This window comes from Engraulis encrasicolus, chromosome 4 (genome assembly GCF_034702125.1).
Source record: "Engraulis encrasicolus isolate BLACKSEA-1 chromosome 4, IST_EnEncr_1.0, whole genome shotgun sequence".
NCBI classification, from domain to species: domain Eukaryota; kingdom Metazoa; phylum Chordata; class Actinopteri; order Clupeiformes; family Engraulidae; genus Engraulis; species Engraulis encrasicolus.
The window spans coordinates 8,495,210-8,514,320 of NC_085860.1; the positions used below are offsets into that span (position 1 = coordinate 8,495,210).

The 19,111-nt window shown below is 42.1% G+C and overlaps 1 protein-coding gene across 2 annotated transcripts; it reads left to right on the forward strand.

The window, feature by feature from the left end:
* Positions 1-7,645: 7,645 nt before the first annotated feature.
* On the forward strand, positions 7,646-18,197 carry prpf18 (PRP18 pre-mRNA processing factor 18 homolog (yeast)). 2 transcript variants are annotated; one of them, XM_063196617.1, is made up of 11 exons: positions 7,646-7,823; positions 8,200-8,277; positions 9,040-9,066; positions 10,763-10,867; positions 12,345-12,458; positions 12,675-12,821; positions 13,314-13,382; positions 13,660-13,800; positions 14,528-14,599; positions 15,010-15,165; positions 17,750-18,197. In XM_063196617.1, the coding sequence occupies exons 1-11, from the start codon at positions 7,758-7,760 to the stop codon at positions 17,828-17,830; spliced, it is 1,056 nt and encodes a 351-aa protein (XP_063052687.1). In that variant the 5' UTR covers positions 7,646-7,757; the 3' UTR covers positions 17,831-18,197. The 2 variants fall into 2 exon arrangements, with proteins under 2 accessions (XP_063052687.1, XP_063052688.1); XM_063196618.1 differs by lacking the exon at positions 9,040-9,066 and having other exon boundaries at positions 7,649-7,823.
* Positions 18,198-19,111: the final 914 nt, after the last annotated feature.

Below are 19,111 nucleotides of genomic sequence, written 5' to 3' on the forward strand. Positions count from 1 at the left end.
ACGTCTCTCACCCGTTTTCAGTTGTCGTGGCTCTTATGATGTCACGATGCTCATGGTGATGATCATTTTATAATAGGTAGGCCTACATAAAACATGCAAAGATTACATTTGAGGTTTGTGTGCATTGAAAGCACATGGGAATTGTTACCTTTTCATTCTTGTACTATTTGTGTTGTTTGTACCCTGCCATTATTTAAGGCCTTTGCCTGACAGTTTTGGTATGTTTACAATTGTCAGATGAGGCATAGTTAAATGAATAGACAAATAGTTAGGCTGATAGTGCACTGTGTAATTTCATTTTCACATAACCGTCATTGTGTTGGCGGCACATTTTATGATTGCGTTTTGTTTGTTAAAGCCAGATACATTTGAGGTTCAATGAGGCAGTGGTTGATTCAATTAAGGGATAGTGTGGGTTACAATAAATGAATAAATAATAAAAATGAATACTCCATTCACTACTATTTGGAGTGTTCTCAGTCAAATCTTTATGGGTCTACTTTGGGATGCTGCAGTCCAGACCAGCACAGGACCGATCCTCATTACACATACTGACTTTGTGTAATGAGGCTTTGATGTTTGATTTTGTACCACAGTATCCCTCTAAAGATCAAGTGTGTCATTTTGTAGCATCACTTACCAGCATCAATTTCCAAGTATTCATTATGGCTCGGGAAAATTGCACTTTACATACTTGAAAAGGAAGATCCTATGTCAGTCAGTGGTCAAAAGTAGGCTATGCATAGTGCATAATATGCACACATCCTGCACTGCAAGGTAAAAAATTCCACATATTATTCAAGGGGCCGAACGTTGTCAATCACTGGGATCGACAGTAGCAGTGCGCTGGTAACTTTTCCCTTTATAATCATCCATAAACATCTGCATACTGTGAAAACTTTGGTCAGACCAGTAAAGACCAAAGCTTTCTATAGAAAGAGTACTGGCTAATCCCATGGACCGCTGTGTTCCATTTTTCAGCTCAGGGCTGCTCTGTTAGTGCCAGAAAGTGGCTCCCACAACAGGGTGTAGTATACCCCTATACCAGTGGTCCAGTTATTTTCTTCAAGGGCCAAATTATGTAGAGCAAATGAGGCTGTGGGCCAAACCCACGCCCCAACCCATTGAGAAACAAGTTAGACGTCTGGACAGAGAACAGATTTCCACTTTTCCTTTTTGTCAATTTGTCTGATATGAGACCGTCAGCTTAAGATCTAACTCTGTGAATGCTTTGGAGACTGAGATATGCACTGAAGTTTTAGTGATCGAAAATCACATGCATTTATGTTTTCATTTGTTCTGATCTTTGTTTGGAAACCAAGGGACTGTACCCTAAAATAGGTCTTATTCATTTGCGTCACTATAGCAGGTTCAGCAGGTGCAGTCACACCGTGGCCAGTGACATCCAGGGACCTGACAAAATACCCAAGATTAATGAAGAGATTATGATTATTTGGTTGTAAAAAGAATTGGTATTAGATTAGACTTTATTTATCCACAAGGTTAATTTTTTTCCAGTTTGCTCTGTAGATTAAAAAGAGAAGTAAAAATAATATAAAAATAAAAAAATAGATACAAATAAAAAAGCTGATCATGCAGAAAAGTCCAGGAGTTTCTCTTTGTCCTTAATGGACAAATTATAGAGTTGCATGGCTCTAGGGACAAATGATTTCCCCAGTCTGTCAGTCCTGAATTTCAGTGCTCTCAGCCTCCAGCTGAACACACTCTTGTTGGATGATTGTGTTGTAGAGTGGGTGCGCCTTATTGTCCAAGATGGTGAGCAGTTTGCTCAAAGATCTTCTATCTGACAATGAAGTGAAGTTCTCCAGCTCTTCTCCCACAATGGAGCCAGCTTTCCTCACCAGTCTGTCAAGCCGTGCAACATCTGTCTTCCTTATGCTTCCACCCCAGCAGACCACTGCATAAAAAAGTACACTGGCAACCGCAGACTGATAGAACATAGTGAGGAGTGTGTTGCACACATTGAAAGATCGGTATGTCACAATTATAATTATAAGAAGGTATGTCACAATTATAGTACTGTAAGTTATTAAAAACAGCATTACATTTCCTCAGTGAAAGTCAACCTTGATATCCATGTTCTGTATTAGAAAATATCCTAAAATCATTTAAACCTGAGGGCCTGTGTTGGATACTCATACCAGGCCACAAACTTATTTCACAGATATGTGAGGTCAGTGAATTAACGACAGGGTCAATCAATACACAGCCAGTCACCCATGTTTCCCTTTCAGACAGCACAAAATAATTTGTCATATTAATTATATGTATATAACATATTGAATTCCTCACCGGGTTGTATCTATCCCCTTTAAATGTCTACACAGAAGTGAATTGTTTTCAGTCCCATTGAACATGTACAGTACACATTATTTAGTTTGTTAAAAGAGTCCATGTACCGAGACCAAAGTTAATTGTACTGACATTTAACACTAGCCTGGCGAGCCAGACCTGTACAGCAAAAAGCAAATTCAATTTGCGGTCGCTACACATTATGTCGGGCCTCTTTGAAGTGGACTGCCACTGAACTTTTCATGTCCATGTTGCGTATGGCACATCTGTGCTCAGCTATCCTAGTCTTAAGTGCCCTTGTGGTCTTGCCCACATAGGCCAAGCCACATGGGCATTTGAGCATGTAAATCACATTTTTTGTAAGACAGGATATAACTCCCTTGATGTAAAATTTCTTTCCAGTATGAGGGTGGTTAAAGGAGTGTGTTTTACTGGTAAAGTTGCATTGTTGGCAGTTTCCACACTTGTAGTTGCCTGCTTGAATGTTACTTAAAAAGTGTGTGGGGGAAGGAGGAGGGGGTAAATCTGCCCTCACAAGCATGTTCCGGAGGTTTGGTTGTCTCTTGTAGACCACACGCGGTGGTTTGGGGAAAACCTTTTTTAGGTTTAGGAGGGGAGGCAATATTGACAATTTACTTCTCAAACGGGAACTGTACTGGATTTACACCCTGGATACTATGGCACCAAGGGGCATGAATGAGGACTTCAGCATTAAACCATTCCTTTAACAGGCCTAATGACTCTGTGATTGCCGGTTGTGTGTACGAAAAACTAAACTAAATTACACACACTACTGAATACTCTAAATGTTTTTTGGTTCTTCTGTTTGTCCTTTGAAAAGGTGTAGGCCTATTGACTGTAATGAAGATTTTAACACAATGATGTACTGTAGTCTCCTTGATGATAATATCAACCTTGTGATTGGTTAGACACCTCATGTGTACTTGAATTTATGATGGCCATAGGGCCTGATGTGTTCTCAAGTACTCTGGATGGATCTCTCTGTACACCCTAGACTTCATGAGCATACAATGATGTTTTGTTTTTTAAACTTAGTATATGCTTGTAGGTGTATATAAATATTCTGTATATATTTTGTAAATATGTTTGGACATTTGATAATGCCTCATGTATAATGTATTTGTAAATATTTCTGTACACTTTGGGAAGCACTTGGTATCTGGTGTAGGCCTACCATCCAATCGGAACCTGTTTGATGTAACATGTGATTCATTTTACCTTTAAATATGACATGTGTCTACCTCAATTCAAGTCTGATGAAGAGCGAAAGCTCGAAAGCGCTCACTTGAGAAAATTTTTAAAAAAGCAACACGGGAGCAGTGTGCGGACATTCTTCTTTATTTCTACAATAGCCTACTTTGGCCTTTTGTCATGCACCTGCGTCTTGGATGTGCGCACCACTAACCTACTGACAGGGAGGATAATGATCCTAGTCAAAAGGAATTACAGGTGGACAGATGTTAGTCAGAGCACAGCAAACCCTTACCATTTTGTCAAGAGTAGTGAACTCAGAATCATCAGTCTTGGACAGTAGCGATATTGGTACAGGACCCTGCAGCACTCTATATTTCGACCTTGCAAACCCAATCACTCGTTCCACATGAATGCGCACAGAGGCTAACTTCCGAGTATCTTCCAACTCCACTGGAGTCAGCTGCTTTTTACCTCTGGTGAATGCAGGAACAACTACTTTGGCACAATAAAGGCCCACTTGTGCTTCAATTGTAAAACCTCTGTCTGCTAAGATAACGTCACCAGGTAGTAAATTGTCTAAAAAGCCACTGTACTCTGTAATATGGGCATCTGTTGTTCTTCCTCCCCACCCCTTTGAAATGAATGAGATCACACCCTGTGGGGTAATTCCAACCAAATATTTCATTGTATTATTAGATTTATACTTTGGGTATGTTTGACATTTTACTTTCGGATTTGAAGGTGTTTCCATTAAGATTTCGAAGCAATCAATGATACTGATGCAGTCAGGAAAATGTTTCCTGAAACACATTGGTAGTGATGTCTTTACATCTTCCCTTTCAGGCCAAATCACAGAAATGGGGACCAGGTTTTCATCCATGATTGAAAGTACATTTTCAAACACTCGTGAAACTGTTGAAGAACTCACATTGAACAGATAGCCAAGGAACTGCATTGTCAGATTCATCCGTAAGCGCAAACAGGTTAATAACACTTGCTGAAAACATGACAAAGTCAAAGACAGGGTATCTTTCAAGTGCAAATGGACCACACTTAACACTGACAGCAGAAGAGTAAAACTCGGTAAACCAGTCAAACATCTCACTCTCTCATCGTTGTTCTGAAGGGATTCTTCGGACAGCAGATCATAGGAAACCAGCTTTGACTGCATGTCTATGTAGTCAACACGTAGATTGTGACACTGCATCTCCAAAGCAGCAATGTCAGCCATGAGATCGGTTTGACACTCACTACCGTGAGCTGCATCATCATCACCACCACCACCACCATCTAAATCCACGTTCACCAGTTTGTTGTTACGGTCCGACAGTTCCAGCAGGGTAGGAGCAGCAGCGATCCTGACCTCTGCCTCTCTGCTTTTTCTAATGAGATGCACGTGTTGGTTGAACCTCTCTAGGCTGGTTTCTACCTGCTGTTTTTGATGAGGAGTCATGTACTGGAACAAATTGGGTACGTAGTCCGGAGAGAAGGGGTTGCTGCTTTTCTTGCCTGCAATCAAATCAAAGACGAATCAAATTTTATTTGTATAGCACATTTCATATTTACATAGACTCAATGTGCTTCATTAGATAAAAGAAACACAATTAAAAACACTTAAAACCAAGTAAAAAAAACCTATAACAGTAACACATTAGCAACGCCATACAGACATAGCAGTTTATGGCACAGACCATGTCTGTTTTCGCTCACATCTAGGTCATACCTGACTGCAACAATACTTAACAGTTTAAGGAACCATGGTTAAAACGTGAAACTCACCGAGTGTGCTTATTGCTGAGCTAGCGCTATCTGAAAGTAGCTAGTTCTAGACATACCACCTCAATGCCCTGACGCTGCATACAGAAACAAGGCCTACACTATGTCCTTGGCCATATACAGCTCCAGGCCTTTTTATTAGAATACCATGAAAAAGTTGATTTATTTCCATAATTCCATCAATAATGTTAAACTGTCATGGATTGTAGATTCATGGCCCAGTTTTTTTTTTTTAACTATTCCAATCATGATTTTTTTTCTTTTTATATACGTTGGCCTTCCAGCTAAAAAAAAACATGAATTGGGGAATTCGTATTATTAGAATATTGTTATAAAATCAAATTTTTCTTCATCAAAATTCGGGTCACATTAAATCAGTTGAAATTTGGTACTTTCTACATAACATGCAATGGTCAATACTTGGTTAGGACATTCTCTGTCTTCATAATGGCCATGATGCGTTTAACATTGAAGTCAATGGCAAAAACAGTGCATGGGAGTTATGGAAGCCCAGATATCCTTGATGCTTTGCTGTGAGCTGTTCTTAGCTGACCTGGTGTCCCACACTTCACTCTTCAATATACCCCGTAGATATCCATGCTACGTTTTGGTGTTAACTCACCAGTTTAATTCTAAAAAACCAGAAATGAAACCCCATTCATTTTCAATGGGGTTTCATTTCTGGTTATTTAGAATTAAACTGGTGAGTTAGCGCCAAAACGTGGCATGACTGATGACTGATGAAGGCTGACTGATGGCTATTTCCCTGTGGCTGTTTTTCCACTGATAGCTGTTGCAGGTGTAACGGAGGCTAACTAGCACAGAGTTGGCGTGGAACGTTGGTAAACCTCCCTCCGATAGCCTCATACAGTCTCGTGCCGTTGGGCCGAGAGACTAGTCTCTTGGCCCAGCGGTATCGTACTGTGTCTCCCATTGCCGAATCGTTGTAGTTGACGAGGTCGCACGTTCGATCCCCGAGGGGGGTGAACAGGTGCAAGATGACCTCCGTCACAGTGGTGCCGTATGACCCGGGATGGGAGTGAGGTTTAAGGGGGAGAGTGTAACGGAGGCTAACTAGCACAGAGTTGGCGTGGAACGTTGGTAAACCTCCCTCCGATAGCCTCATACAGTCTCGTGCCGTTGGGCCGAGAGACTAGTCTCTTGGCCCAGCGGTATCGTACTGTGTCTCCCATTGCCGAATCGTTGTAGTTGACGAGGTCGCACGTTCGATCCCCGAGGGGGGTGAACAGGTGCAAGATGACCTCCGTCACACAGGGTGCTTTCACGTCCAAAATGGCTGACGCCGCGATATCTCGTTACTGTTTATATACTCAGTGGCCGTGACGTCACGTGGGAAGGGTCAAAGTTACTTCCGTCTATCCTGGTCACCCTGGAAATCAGGCATGTCAACAACAGTCGTGCCGCCAACAACACTGTCAGCGTAATCGTTGTGATTTTGATGTCCTGTTAACTGCCTGGTATAGAACTCGAAAGTCCCGCCCCTTAGTTCCGCATTTCACGGGACCTAAGGTGACCATCTAACAACATGGTAGCGTGTAAATATCTTCCGATCACAGTCATTATATGCGCTGGGCTCCAAATATGCTGTTTAAGAGGCTAGATAAAGATTATTCATGCAGAAGCATCAATGTTTTGTTCCGAGGCCGTTTGCATGAAAAATGTGAAGAAACACAGCTTTCTAAAAAGTTTGGGAGTTCGTACGAAAAATTAAACAAAAATATCAGAAACAACATATGTGGAGCTCGTGGCACAACTCGAAGGGGAACGAAATATCATTTTCATACCGCCATTGGATTACATGCTACGATTTTCGGCTAAAAACGCCGTTGAGGTCCCATGAAATCGGGGGAAGTGACGTCACTTTCGAGCTCTATAGAGTACAAAGCCATGCAAAATTGGATTTGATATCTCACACAGATACATGACACGTTACACATACACGCACACATGCAGGCATGCGCGCGCACACACACACACACACACACACACACACACACACACACACACACACACACACACACACACAGACACACACGCACACACGCACACACAGTAAAAATACACAGTAGGCCTACATCCAGAACAATAGTAAGTGTACAGTATATGTTTTATTAACTAATATTATTACATTATTTATGATACTAGAGTAAGGTTGAACAGTCAGTTTACAAACGGGAAACCCAAAATTATCTGGTTTAGAAATTTAGTTGTTATGTCAGTGAGTGCTAGTGGGTACCTTTTGGGATTAATAACTGGTAAACTACCATTGACAAAACTCCCCAAAGACTGCCCTCCTGCTAACAGGATGACCATCCAACCACAAGGTGGCAGCACTTTTGCTTGACAGGCCATACCAAAGAAGAAGTTCTTTTTATAGTTGTTTTGTTGCAGGTAGTATTTTGTGTCACACTTTCCAGTGTAATCATTTTAAAATGGATATTTTGAAGGCTGAAATCGCAAGGAAGAGGAAGTTAATGGAAGAGAAGCAGCTCGTAGATGTGAGTTGTTTGTCTACATCAATGTAGTCACGAGAGTAATAATTGTAAACAAGCTATTTAAAATTAACAAGCTTTGGCTTGTTAGCAAGATCAGTAGCATAAACACAGCCCTTATGGAAGAATCTATGGCATAAACACCTAACTTGACTACGCATCAAACACACAGTTGGCCTTGCTACATTTTTGTGTGTTTTTTAAATATCAGGCGGATAACCCACTGTTGCATGTCAATTGTTTCTTACGTTTCAAACGCAGCGTATACAGGATTTTCTAGCTGTTGTAACAGGGGTAGCAACGTGGCTAATAGTGCGCTGTAGTACGTGTGCTGTTAACTCCAATGCCATGTTGTGACATTTCCGCTCTATATTTTTTCCAGGACAACAAGAAGTATTTCAAACGATCAGAGCTTGCACGCAAGGAAGAAGAGGATTATTTCAAAAGATGTGGTTACAAGGTATCTTTCTAGAACCATTATATCAGTGTTAAAGGCACGACTCAGTGTTATTGTTTTCTCTACGGCTCTGGCATTGTATCAGGTAGTTTCAGCTCATTTGGAAGCAACTGTAATTCTTTTAAAAATATAGCCTGCCTTAATTATATGTATGTTTGTGTTTCTCATTAGTCGTTTGTTACTCATATCTAAAAAGATTATTAAATCCATTCTAGGACATCCATGTACCGTGTTCAAAAGAAGGGACACTGACCTGCTGTTTTTAAGGGGCTTTACAGTGCGGTCATACTAGCCTCGGAACTCCCATACTGCCTAACAAGTCAGTGGTTCTACACAATGGTTTCGATCTGAAAGACAATAATAATCTCACTTGTGATTAGGTCTGGTGGTAAGCAGGCAACTGTCATACGCCATTGAAAAGCGAGCAAAGTTTGTCTTCTCACCATTGTCTTTGGTTTGACTTCTCTTCTCACACCATTGACAATTACATTGACATTCATTTCTCATATACTCAAGTTCCAGGTTAAAGACACACACACACACACACACGCACACGCACACACACACACAGACTCAAACATTGCATTTGGCAGACACTTTATAACCAAAGCAACTAACAAACGAGGACATAACTTAATCATAGCCAAATAGCCAAACACTAACATTAAGCCATTACATTTACAAGGCTTCCGGACAGGTGTTGTGACCCTAGCTCACCCGATTATTTGACTAACTAACCCTTCTGTCCTGTGTACATGTGTGTAGGTTACTATTGAAAAGCCGGTGGGACAGGTAGGACTTGGGCAGAGCGTGCTTTCCGCACCCGGTGCGGTCCTCTGAGCATGTGTCAGCACCAGTCTGGTCCCTGCATGGACAGCAGAATGATTGATTGGTGTCATTTTGGTCAGGCATGGTTGGCTTTGCTGCTCAGCGTTGCACAAAGTCATCGACAGCAATGTGGAGAAATCCTTCAAACCCAACCACCCCTTAATTATTTATTTTTTTCGTTTTGATTGGCATCTTATACATATGTATATTGTCAATAGCATTTGGGACTCAAAGCTATAATGTCAGATTTTCTTTGTATATTGAATGTCTGAAGGGACGTATGTACACTGTACAGTCTACTTGGCTTACAACAAATATAAGCTGATGTTCAACAAGAAACTAATGGACCTTGTTGCCTAGTGTAGCCTAGTGTTGAAAGACATCTGATTTTGTGCAACTGTGGTTTTTTATTGTTTATTTCTTGATTTGAGATATTGGCAGTTTTGCTTATGGGTGCTTCAGAGCATGTTTTAAGTATTCATGTTTTATGTATATATTATGAGCATGACTCTGCAGTGCATCTCAGAGAGCTGCTGTTTTGAAGACCTTCGTTACAATGCACTCTGCATAGACTACAGTGGCTGCTCATCGATTTGTCGTTTCCTCCGGCCTCAGGTCTGTCACATCTGTGATAACTTAATGATTTTGTTGATTTTTCACCCCAATATCTTGCTAAAACACGTTTCAGAAGTCTCTCATCTGGATTTTGAAACTGGAAAAGTGCTTTTCTTAGCTGCTTAAGGGGTGGGGAAACGGTCTTGTTGTCTTCACGGGAGGAGGGGGGGGGGGCAAGAACTGTGGAATGAGAGCCGAGGCCTAATGGTTTGGGAGGTGATCTTAAGATAGATAAGTAGCAGGTTCAAGTCCCTCCTTTCCCTCTTACTACACCTCTATCCATTGCTGACATGCCCTTGAGCAACGTACCCAACCCCACATTGCTCAAGGGACTGCAACCAATACCCTGTAAACGACTGCATATCACTTGGATATAAGTGTCAGCTAAGTGTAACATAATGGAGGCCGGAGAAAACGAGAAGTATGCTTAGATTGACAATGACCACTATTGTGCTACAACTATGATTTCAATATCATGGGAACGACAAAGATTTGATACCATCCCTTTATCCGGCAGACACTAAAAGCAATGCTTTTAAAAACCTTAAAATCACATATCATTTGAGTGGATGAAAGAAACTTACTCATTACTAGTTTTGCAATTGTATATGGACAAGATCCGAAAATTACGGATATACTGTACGCTTTTGGCAAAAACTGCTTAGTTCTTCTTTAAAGTTCAAGACGCTGCATTTTGCAGCCATTGCTTGGCCATCCTGGCATGAAATGTTCTGGGTGCTGGGCCAGTTAGTTGGTATTATTAACTGGGCATTGAAAGAGCTGCCATTCTGAAATGGGCAACTTGAGCCTTTGACATCCATGCCCTGTCCCTTCCCTCTGTGAACGCAGGTGCAGCTTATGTTTGATAAAGTAAAGTCAAGCTGGTCTATCACTTTAGAACTGCTCTCCAAAGTCTTACTGAGATGCACTGAGTGCTTTGCTGTGCATTCATGAGTTCATGCTTGTTGACTTTGTGATTGATTGGTAGATTTTTTTGCCATTGTCTTCCTTCTCTTAATGTCCTGTCTCTTTCCATGCGTCGCAGCTGGAGAAGAAAGAGGAGGAGCCAAAGCCGTCCAGTTCGACCAATCCCGTTCTGGAACTGGAGTTGACAGAGGAGAAGCTTCCGATGTCACTGTCTCGCCAGGAGGTATGATAAATGTAGCCAGGAACAGCAGCTCCTGTACTGTATGTTGTTGTAGTGGTCTTTGAATCAATCAATCATCCAGTGTCTTCAGTTCTCATCAATAGCACCAGAGCCATGGAAGTAAGAGTTAGGCCAGTGGTTTTCAAATTGGGGGCCGCGGCAGGTTGGCAGGAAAAAATATAGCACAATTTTTATTTAAACTAGACTGCATTCTTGTAGAAAATGCTAAAGGTGGGCTTGCCTTTTGGGCCAAAGCATACATTGGGGTTTTTGGTTTATAAAATGGTGTTGTGAGGAGGGGCAAGACACTGGCAGCCAACCACGTGAGCTAATTTTTTGTCCGACAGCGATTTTCAACAATCAGAGGTTGAGTTGCGTGCAGCCAGGGTTGCGCAGCCAGGGGGGAACAAAAATTGAGAACCCAGCAGTTGTTGTAAAATTAACATAATCTAACTTAGCTAATGAACACTGAAGAGTAACTGTCAGAACCCTTAATTGGCAACACCTGTTCTGGTTGACCCACTAGGCCCAGCAGTTAACTAATTAGCAGAGAGAGTAGAGAGATACTTAAAGAATCTCTGTAATTAGTCCTCACAGCAAGTAGTGGTTGTCTAGAGTATTCTACAGCAGAGTTCTAAAATTCAAAAACACTGACAGTTTCTCTTCAGTGTTCCATGCCTCCCTTAATTAGCCACACCTGTTCTGGTTCTGGGTACTGACAGTTAATGTTGTGCAGTAAAAAGTACACCAAAATAAACCAAAATAACCGTAACAATATTCCCAGTAGTTAAGAACTGCATTATAATAATCTATTGCATCTCTGAACATTTCTTCTAATGTTGTCAAGTTATTATTTTATATATTCCAGTGGGGTACTGACAGACATATACTATGATTGTGAAAAGGGATGCAAATAAATAGTGTGGCATGACCCATGCAAGGTGGGCCTTGGCTACAATATACCTGTATGTGGGGGGCCTTGCCATGGTAAAGATTTGGAACCCTTGAGTTAGGCTAATCCCACAGACGGCCTTAAAGCCTCATGAAGCCTTTGACGCACAGATCGGCATTAACGTAGTTCCACTGTCGAACACAGAAAGTGCAGTAAAGGTAAATGTAATTCATTTTAATTCATGGTTACGTCATCTTTGCTTGTAGTGGTTCTGAGTATCTAGCGGGGGGAAAATGCTGCCTAGAATTATTGAATCTACAGGAATCACGTCACCAACCAACCGTGTACCCCAGTTGTCACAACTCTGAATTCCATGGCTCTGAGTAGCACTAGAAGATCCAAACTTTTCACATGTTAGCAAGGTGCCCATGTCACTGATGATTCCTGAGTAATGAAAGGACACTATTGTGTGTGTGTGTGTGTGTGTGTGTGTGTGTGTGTGTGTGTGTGTGTGTGTGTGTGTGTGTGTGTGTGTGTGTGTGTGTGTGTGTGTGTGTGTGTGTGTGTGTGTGTGTGTGATATGGAAAGGTGATTCGCCGGCTTCGAGAGCGTGGGGAGCCAATCAGGCTGTTTAGCGAGTCAGACTACGAGGCCTTCCAGAGGCTGAGAAAGATCGAGATCCTGGCACCTGAGGTCAACAAGGTAAGCGTTCAAGATGCTTTCTTTAAAGAGTCCATTGTGTCATTTTAGTGCTTTATTTCTGAAATGAATCCTTCCATTAAGACATTTGATCTTTTTCTAAGTTAATTATGTAATAATTACTCACCAGAGTAGGCTTTGACAGCCAAAGGTGTCTACGACTGGTTAATTGACATGAAACGCTGGGGCCAGTAATTAAGTGTGTGCGTGTGTGTGTAGGGTCTAAGGAATGACCTGAAGGCAGCCATGGATAAGATTGACCAGCAGTACCTGAATGAGATTGTGGCAGGAAATGAGAACGGCGAGCAGGACTCACAGGATGACCTGAAGGTGCACGAGGCGGACACCACCATCGAAGAACTGGAGGTACACACACACACACACACACACACACACACACACACACACACACACACACACACACACACACACACACACACACACACACACACACACACACCACTCTTCTCTCTCTCTCTCTCTCTCTCTCTCTCTCTCTCTCTCTCTCTCTCTCTCTCTCTCTTTCGCTCTCTTTCTCTCACTCTTTCTCGCTCTGTTATGGCTTTAGAGAATGTGACAAGCTGGACATTTTCCAAAAAGAATTTACTAGGTTGACCCAGAGTAAGTCGTAAACTATCTAACATCCAACAACATGCAGTCATGCTTTGTACTGAAAAAAAAAACATAATTATGCTGCAGCTGCTTATGTCCACCAGGTGGTGCCATTGCACTTATCTAAATTATGCAGAGCCAGCTGAGGCTTCTTTTGCCTCTTACACAAAACAGTCTGGCACATCTCAAGTATTAATATTCTTCAAATGGATGAGGATTTAATTGTCTTGTCTTGATTTTTTAAAGGCTCTGGGTGAGTCCCTTGGTACCGGAGATGACTATAGGGACATGGACGTCATTGAAAAAGTCTTACGGGTGAGAGCAAGAAGTTTATATCGTCATATTTGATGGCAGCATGATGAATGAAACTCTTTGGTGAATAATTTTTTGATCTGTGTGTGAATGTGAGTGTGCATGTGAAAAATGTTTTGATCTGTGTGTGAGTGTGAGTGTGTGAGAGAGATATAGATGGTAGTTCTTATTTGGTTGTGGGGGCTAAGGGCGTCCAATAGCAGCATGCCCATGAAACTGTACTTAATTGTGTGTGTGTGTGTGTGTGTGCGTGTGTGCGCGCACGCGTGTGTGTGTGTAGTTCTTACTAGGTGTGTGGGCCAAGGACCTCAACTCCAGGGAGAATCACGTGAAGCGCAGTGTCGCGGGCAAGCTGGCCAGTGCCACGCAGACACAGACGGAGGCCTACCTCAGACCTCTCTTCAGGAAACTCACCAAAAAGGTATTAAAATGAAGGAATGAGTTGAGGGAGCCGACGTTTTATGTTTGTATTATGCACAGCATGGCCAAAAAAGAATCACCACCAATAAGGTCACACACACACTAATGTTATTGGACCACCTTTAGCTTTGATTACGGCACATATTTGGTGTTGCATTGTTCCAGTAAATTTATGCAATGTCTGTATTTATTTCCTTCTAGTGTACAAGTTTAAGTTTTCACCAATATTTTGTATTGATGGTGGTAGAGTCTCAACACTTTCCAGCACATCCTAAAGATTCTCGCTGAAGTTGAGGTCTGTACTCTGTGGTGGTGAATCCATGTGTAAAAATGATGTCTCACGCTGCCTGAAACATGCTTTCAAAATCTGAGTCGTATGAATCTTGGCATTGTCATCTTGGAATATGCCTGTGCCATCAGGAAAGAAAAACTATCTACACAAGATCTTAATGCATCAATAGGTGGAGATCACTCCAGACATTACAGAAGTTCATTGGGGGAAAAAATCAACACCAAATGTGTGCTGTAATCAAAGAGATGTAAAACTCAGATGAAGACCATATCGTTGTTACATTTTTGGCCAGGCTGTGCTCCCTCAAGAAGGAAAGGCTAAACGGAAAACCTTCCTTTTTCCATTGCTATGAAAAGTGGTTTTGTGACAAGAAGAACATGTTACCTTGGCACGTTATTCATCGCTCGTTACTTTCCCATCCTGTTCCCCTCCACAGACCTTACCTGGAGATATCAAAGAATCCATCACAGACATCATTAAGTTCATGCTGCAACGGGAGTATGTAAAGGTACGCCATAGCATTCCTCACTTTCATACTGTTTCTCATACTGGTACACACTTGTGGGGTTCATTCATCAATCTGAAGTTATGAATGTTTTCAAATGGCTGTATATCAAATAAACACAACAGTGGAGTAATTTAAAAACAATAAGTTGCAATTTGAGAATGCATGTGGTTTTCACATTGCAAGAGAATAAAGATGACAAAAGATTCAGTTTACTGTCCAATGAATGGGCAATTTGTCTTGGGGAGATGGTGACAGGCTTCATTCAGACAGAGAAAAACATGCATGAGACTTGTTACAAACAGAAACACAAATTCCAACACACTACTATTTGAAAGGATGTACTTTATGTATCGGTAGTTAATTCTAGTTTTTCATCAATTAATCTCCAATTGTGGTGTGCCTATGCCCAGGCAAACGATGCCTACCTGCAGATGGCCATCGGCAATGCCCCCTGGCCCATTGGGGTGACCATGGTGGGCATCCACGCCCGTACGGGACGAGAGAAGATCTTCTCCAAACACGTGGCACACGTGCTTAATGACGAGACGCAACGCAAGTACATCCAGGTTAGTCTTACCCACAGTGTGCGAGTGCGTGTGTGCGTGCGCTTGCCCGTGCGCGTGTGCGTGTGTGTATGTGTGTGTGTGAAAGAGGGAACAAGAGAAAAGGAAAAAAAAACACATTTGGTTGACATTCATTCTGTCACTCACTGTTCAGCCACTGAAACCACTGTGGGTCATTCAGTTTTTGGAATGCAAAATTGTTTGACATTGCTTGGGTGCCATGACATTCCAAAAGCCCATTGGCGTGTACTGCAAAAATCAAATGACTCTGTCATTGACAATCAGGGGCGCCGCCAGGAATTTTGGGCCCTATGAAAGATTCTAATTTTGGACCTACCCCCCCCCTTCTTTTTTTTTTTTTAATTATTATTATTGTTATTCGGGGGAGCGGGAGGCGGGGCATGAAGGGCATGAATCCAACACATAGATTTATATAGTCCTAATTTGAATTGTTAAGAATCTTCAGAGGGGGCAAATAATCATTCTGAAAGACATAAAGCATTATGGTTGGAAAAGCCTTTTTCCATATTCAAATAAGATAGATTTCCCAATATCATTTCCATGAACTCTTAATTAAAATAGCACAGATAGCTACTCAACATAGAAGCCATTTTCCTTTCTTTGCGCCTACCCCGTGTGGTTTAGCCGCCTGGGTAGCCTACGGGACGCAATTCCATAGGGTTACACTCACAGAGCTTATTGGTAGTCCGCGTCAGTCTGGTATTAGACATAGGCCGTGCAATGCGCAGATTATCCAAAATGATTTGGTGACTGACGGCAATAGCCTATCTAACCTGCAGCTGTCTCGTCAAATCGCTGTTCATTTTCTGCATCCAAGTTTTCCGTCGGACTGAAACTGAACGTGACTAACAGATTGACCAGTTTGAAATAGTGGTGCGCTGTCCATCAGCACCACGCTGGCATTTGTCTAATTTAGACGTCCGATAAGCATTTAGCCTATTTCGTGCCAAGGGTAAAACTCTTTGTAACTTCATGAGAACAAGAAAATCTCTTGCCCTAGCCATTAGGTTAGCCTACTCCGTGATATTACATTGTTGTGAGGAATGATTGTAAAAATAGCCACCGCTTGTCAAAGGCACCGCTCTCCTGCGCAAACATGATAACTGCTGATGAGAGCATCCAAAACTTAGGCTACAAGTTGTTGTCAAATCAGCCTTCATTCCCCTCACTTAAGTTTCAACTGATGCTGTTGGGTGACCAGAGATAATCAAAACTTCACTGACGAGAGGGTCAAAACCAAACACAAACAAAAGCAGGTCAACGAGTGTTGTGTTCCCCCCTTGCGCTGTTGGTCCACACCGCGCTGACATTGACAGTTGATAGACGTGGCACATTCATCACAAAACGCGGATACAATCTACAAATTTGATATGGACAAAACAACAACCCCTCCATCATGAGTGTTGTGCCATTGCTATGCAGGATAACCATTTAGTTATATTTAAAAAAACATTATTTTGGCACTTAATACCCACGAAGCAAGCGATTCTGTCAGCCCTGCAATCGCTTCAGCAGTAGGCTATGGTAGTCGGGAAAGTAGGCTATTATGTTTGGAGGCTAAGTCTAATTGATCACTTTTGCCGTTTGCTCGCGGTGACAATAAAGGTGGAATTTTTAAATAGGAGCCATGCTAACGTGCTCTCTTGGAAGTTTATCCAAGGATTCTGCTTGTTAGGCCTATCATTCGATTGCGTTTGCAAACGCAATGTCATTGAGTGAGCATACCTTCTTTCTTGGAGAAATATTGAGTGACCAGTTGCCTGCTTCTGACCCTCTCTTCTTTCTGCCGTCTTTTCTTGAGTTTTTGCCAACCTGACTACATTACTCTGTCACCACCAGCTCACCATCATGTGGTTAAGACATAGATTGTAGCCCACTGTAGCCTATATTACTAACATTCTAACATTCTATGGGTTAAGAAGACCTCAAGTCGCTCTGTACTCCTGCTGCCAGCATTTCGGACGCTGTGCGATTCAACGCCTCGCGCGCCGCCAGATTGGACCGCACCATTTCGCAAGAGCTAAGGGGGTAGGGTCCTAAAGAACTGACGAAAACGTTATGGAAATCGATAGTTGTGTGTTTAGTGGGCCTACGTTCATTTCCAATTACCATTTCTTTGTAAATAGACATTTTTTAAAAAAGGCAAGAATATTAGGCCTAATATTTATTAGGCTATTATTTGCCATCCGCGGACGGGCCGTTGCGTTGGTCTGGGCCGTTAGAATCAATACCACTTTTCCCCGCCTGTCGGCGCCCCTGTTGACAATTGTCATAAACATCTGTAGCGTGTCATTAATGTTCCCGACATGGTTCATGACGATTACATGGCAGCCTTATGTAGATCCCTGCAAAGAAAGTGTTAACTTTGTCTTGTATCTCTCAACTTTCATGTGAATTTCCCAGTATTGATGACCCAGTATTGTGTGTGTGTGTGTGTGTGTGTGTGTGTGTGTGTGTGTGTGTGTGTGTGTGTGTGTGTGTGTGTGTGTGTGTGTGTGTGTGTGTGTGTGTGTGTGTGTGTGTGTGTGTGTGTGTGTGTGTGTGTGTGTGTGTTTCCACTCTGCAGGGGATGAAGAGGCTGATGACCATCTGCCAGAAGCATTTCACCACAGACCCCTCCAAATGTGTGGAGTACAACGCCCTCTGATGGCAGCACAGAAACCAACGCCCCTTTTTGGCTGTCATGGATGGACATGTGTAAATAAATACAGTACATGAGGATTCGTTCCTCGAGTCAATTTAACATGCAGTTTACTATGCGGTATTGTCATGCCATTCACTTCAGAATAGACAGAAAGCAGTGGACTACAGCAATTGTATGCGTGCGTGTCTGAGAGAGAATATTGTGAATTGACTTTTTATGGATGAGGTGTTTAAGTTTTATTATGCAGATCTCTACAAATTGTGTGTAACGACGGATGGGTGTGCGTCTGTATTCGTAGTCCAAGGACTTTTTTGCCATCATGATGTTCACCTTTTTGCATTTGTGTTTTAATTAAACGTTTTCAAAACAAAAAAAGGCGGTGTTGTTGTTTGGGGGGTGGGGGGGAATAGAGGTAGAAAACCTGACACCCTTGGTCACCAACATCTAACATTTTACAACATCAGTAAGACAACGCCCCAATGTTAAAATTGGCTGTTACCAGATTGGTAATGTGTCGTTGAGTATGAATTTACTAACGAGACTTTGTAATGTTATAGTTTGCTACAGTACTGTGGTAGTCTCTTCAATGACTATTACAGCATCCCCAAAATATTCTTAGGTCCAAATGGAGGTCCGAACAGAAGAGGTCTGGGAACCCACTGCATTAACCTATCCATCAGGCTCTTATCTGAGGACCACCGTCTCTGCACCCCATTTGTGTGTACTCGCTCGCTCACACACAAATAGGCACACAACCAGCCCTTTCCTTTATCATTGTTTGGAGTTTGAGGTTCTCCTGTCCTGTCTGATAGACATCTGGCAGAATCCTGTCTCTGTTTACTCTGTAGACGAGACACTTGGCTGATAAACTTCTCCTCTCTCCGTTCCTGTTCCTCCATCTCCTGCTCTGTCCACCTGCCGTCTCTCTCTCCAGTTCCCATCCTAGTGTCGCCTCTCTCATTGTCTATTCTCTCTCTCTCTCTCTCTCTCTCTCTCTCTCTCTCTCTCTCTCTCTCTCTCTCTCTCTCTCTCTCTCTCTCTCTCTCTCTCTATATATATATATATATATATATATATATATATATATATATATATATATATATATATATATATATACACTCACACGCACACACCGTTATGCCCGTTCTTGAAACTTGGCCTAGGATTTAGCCTACAGTAGGGCCTATGTTGTCTCTGCTTTCCCCAGTCTTCATTTAAGTCTCAGATAATTTTCTTACTTTAGACCTACACCTCACAGTTTTTGCTTTTGTCATGTCATTTGTC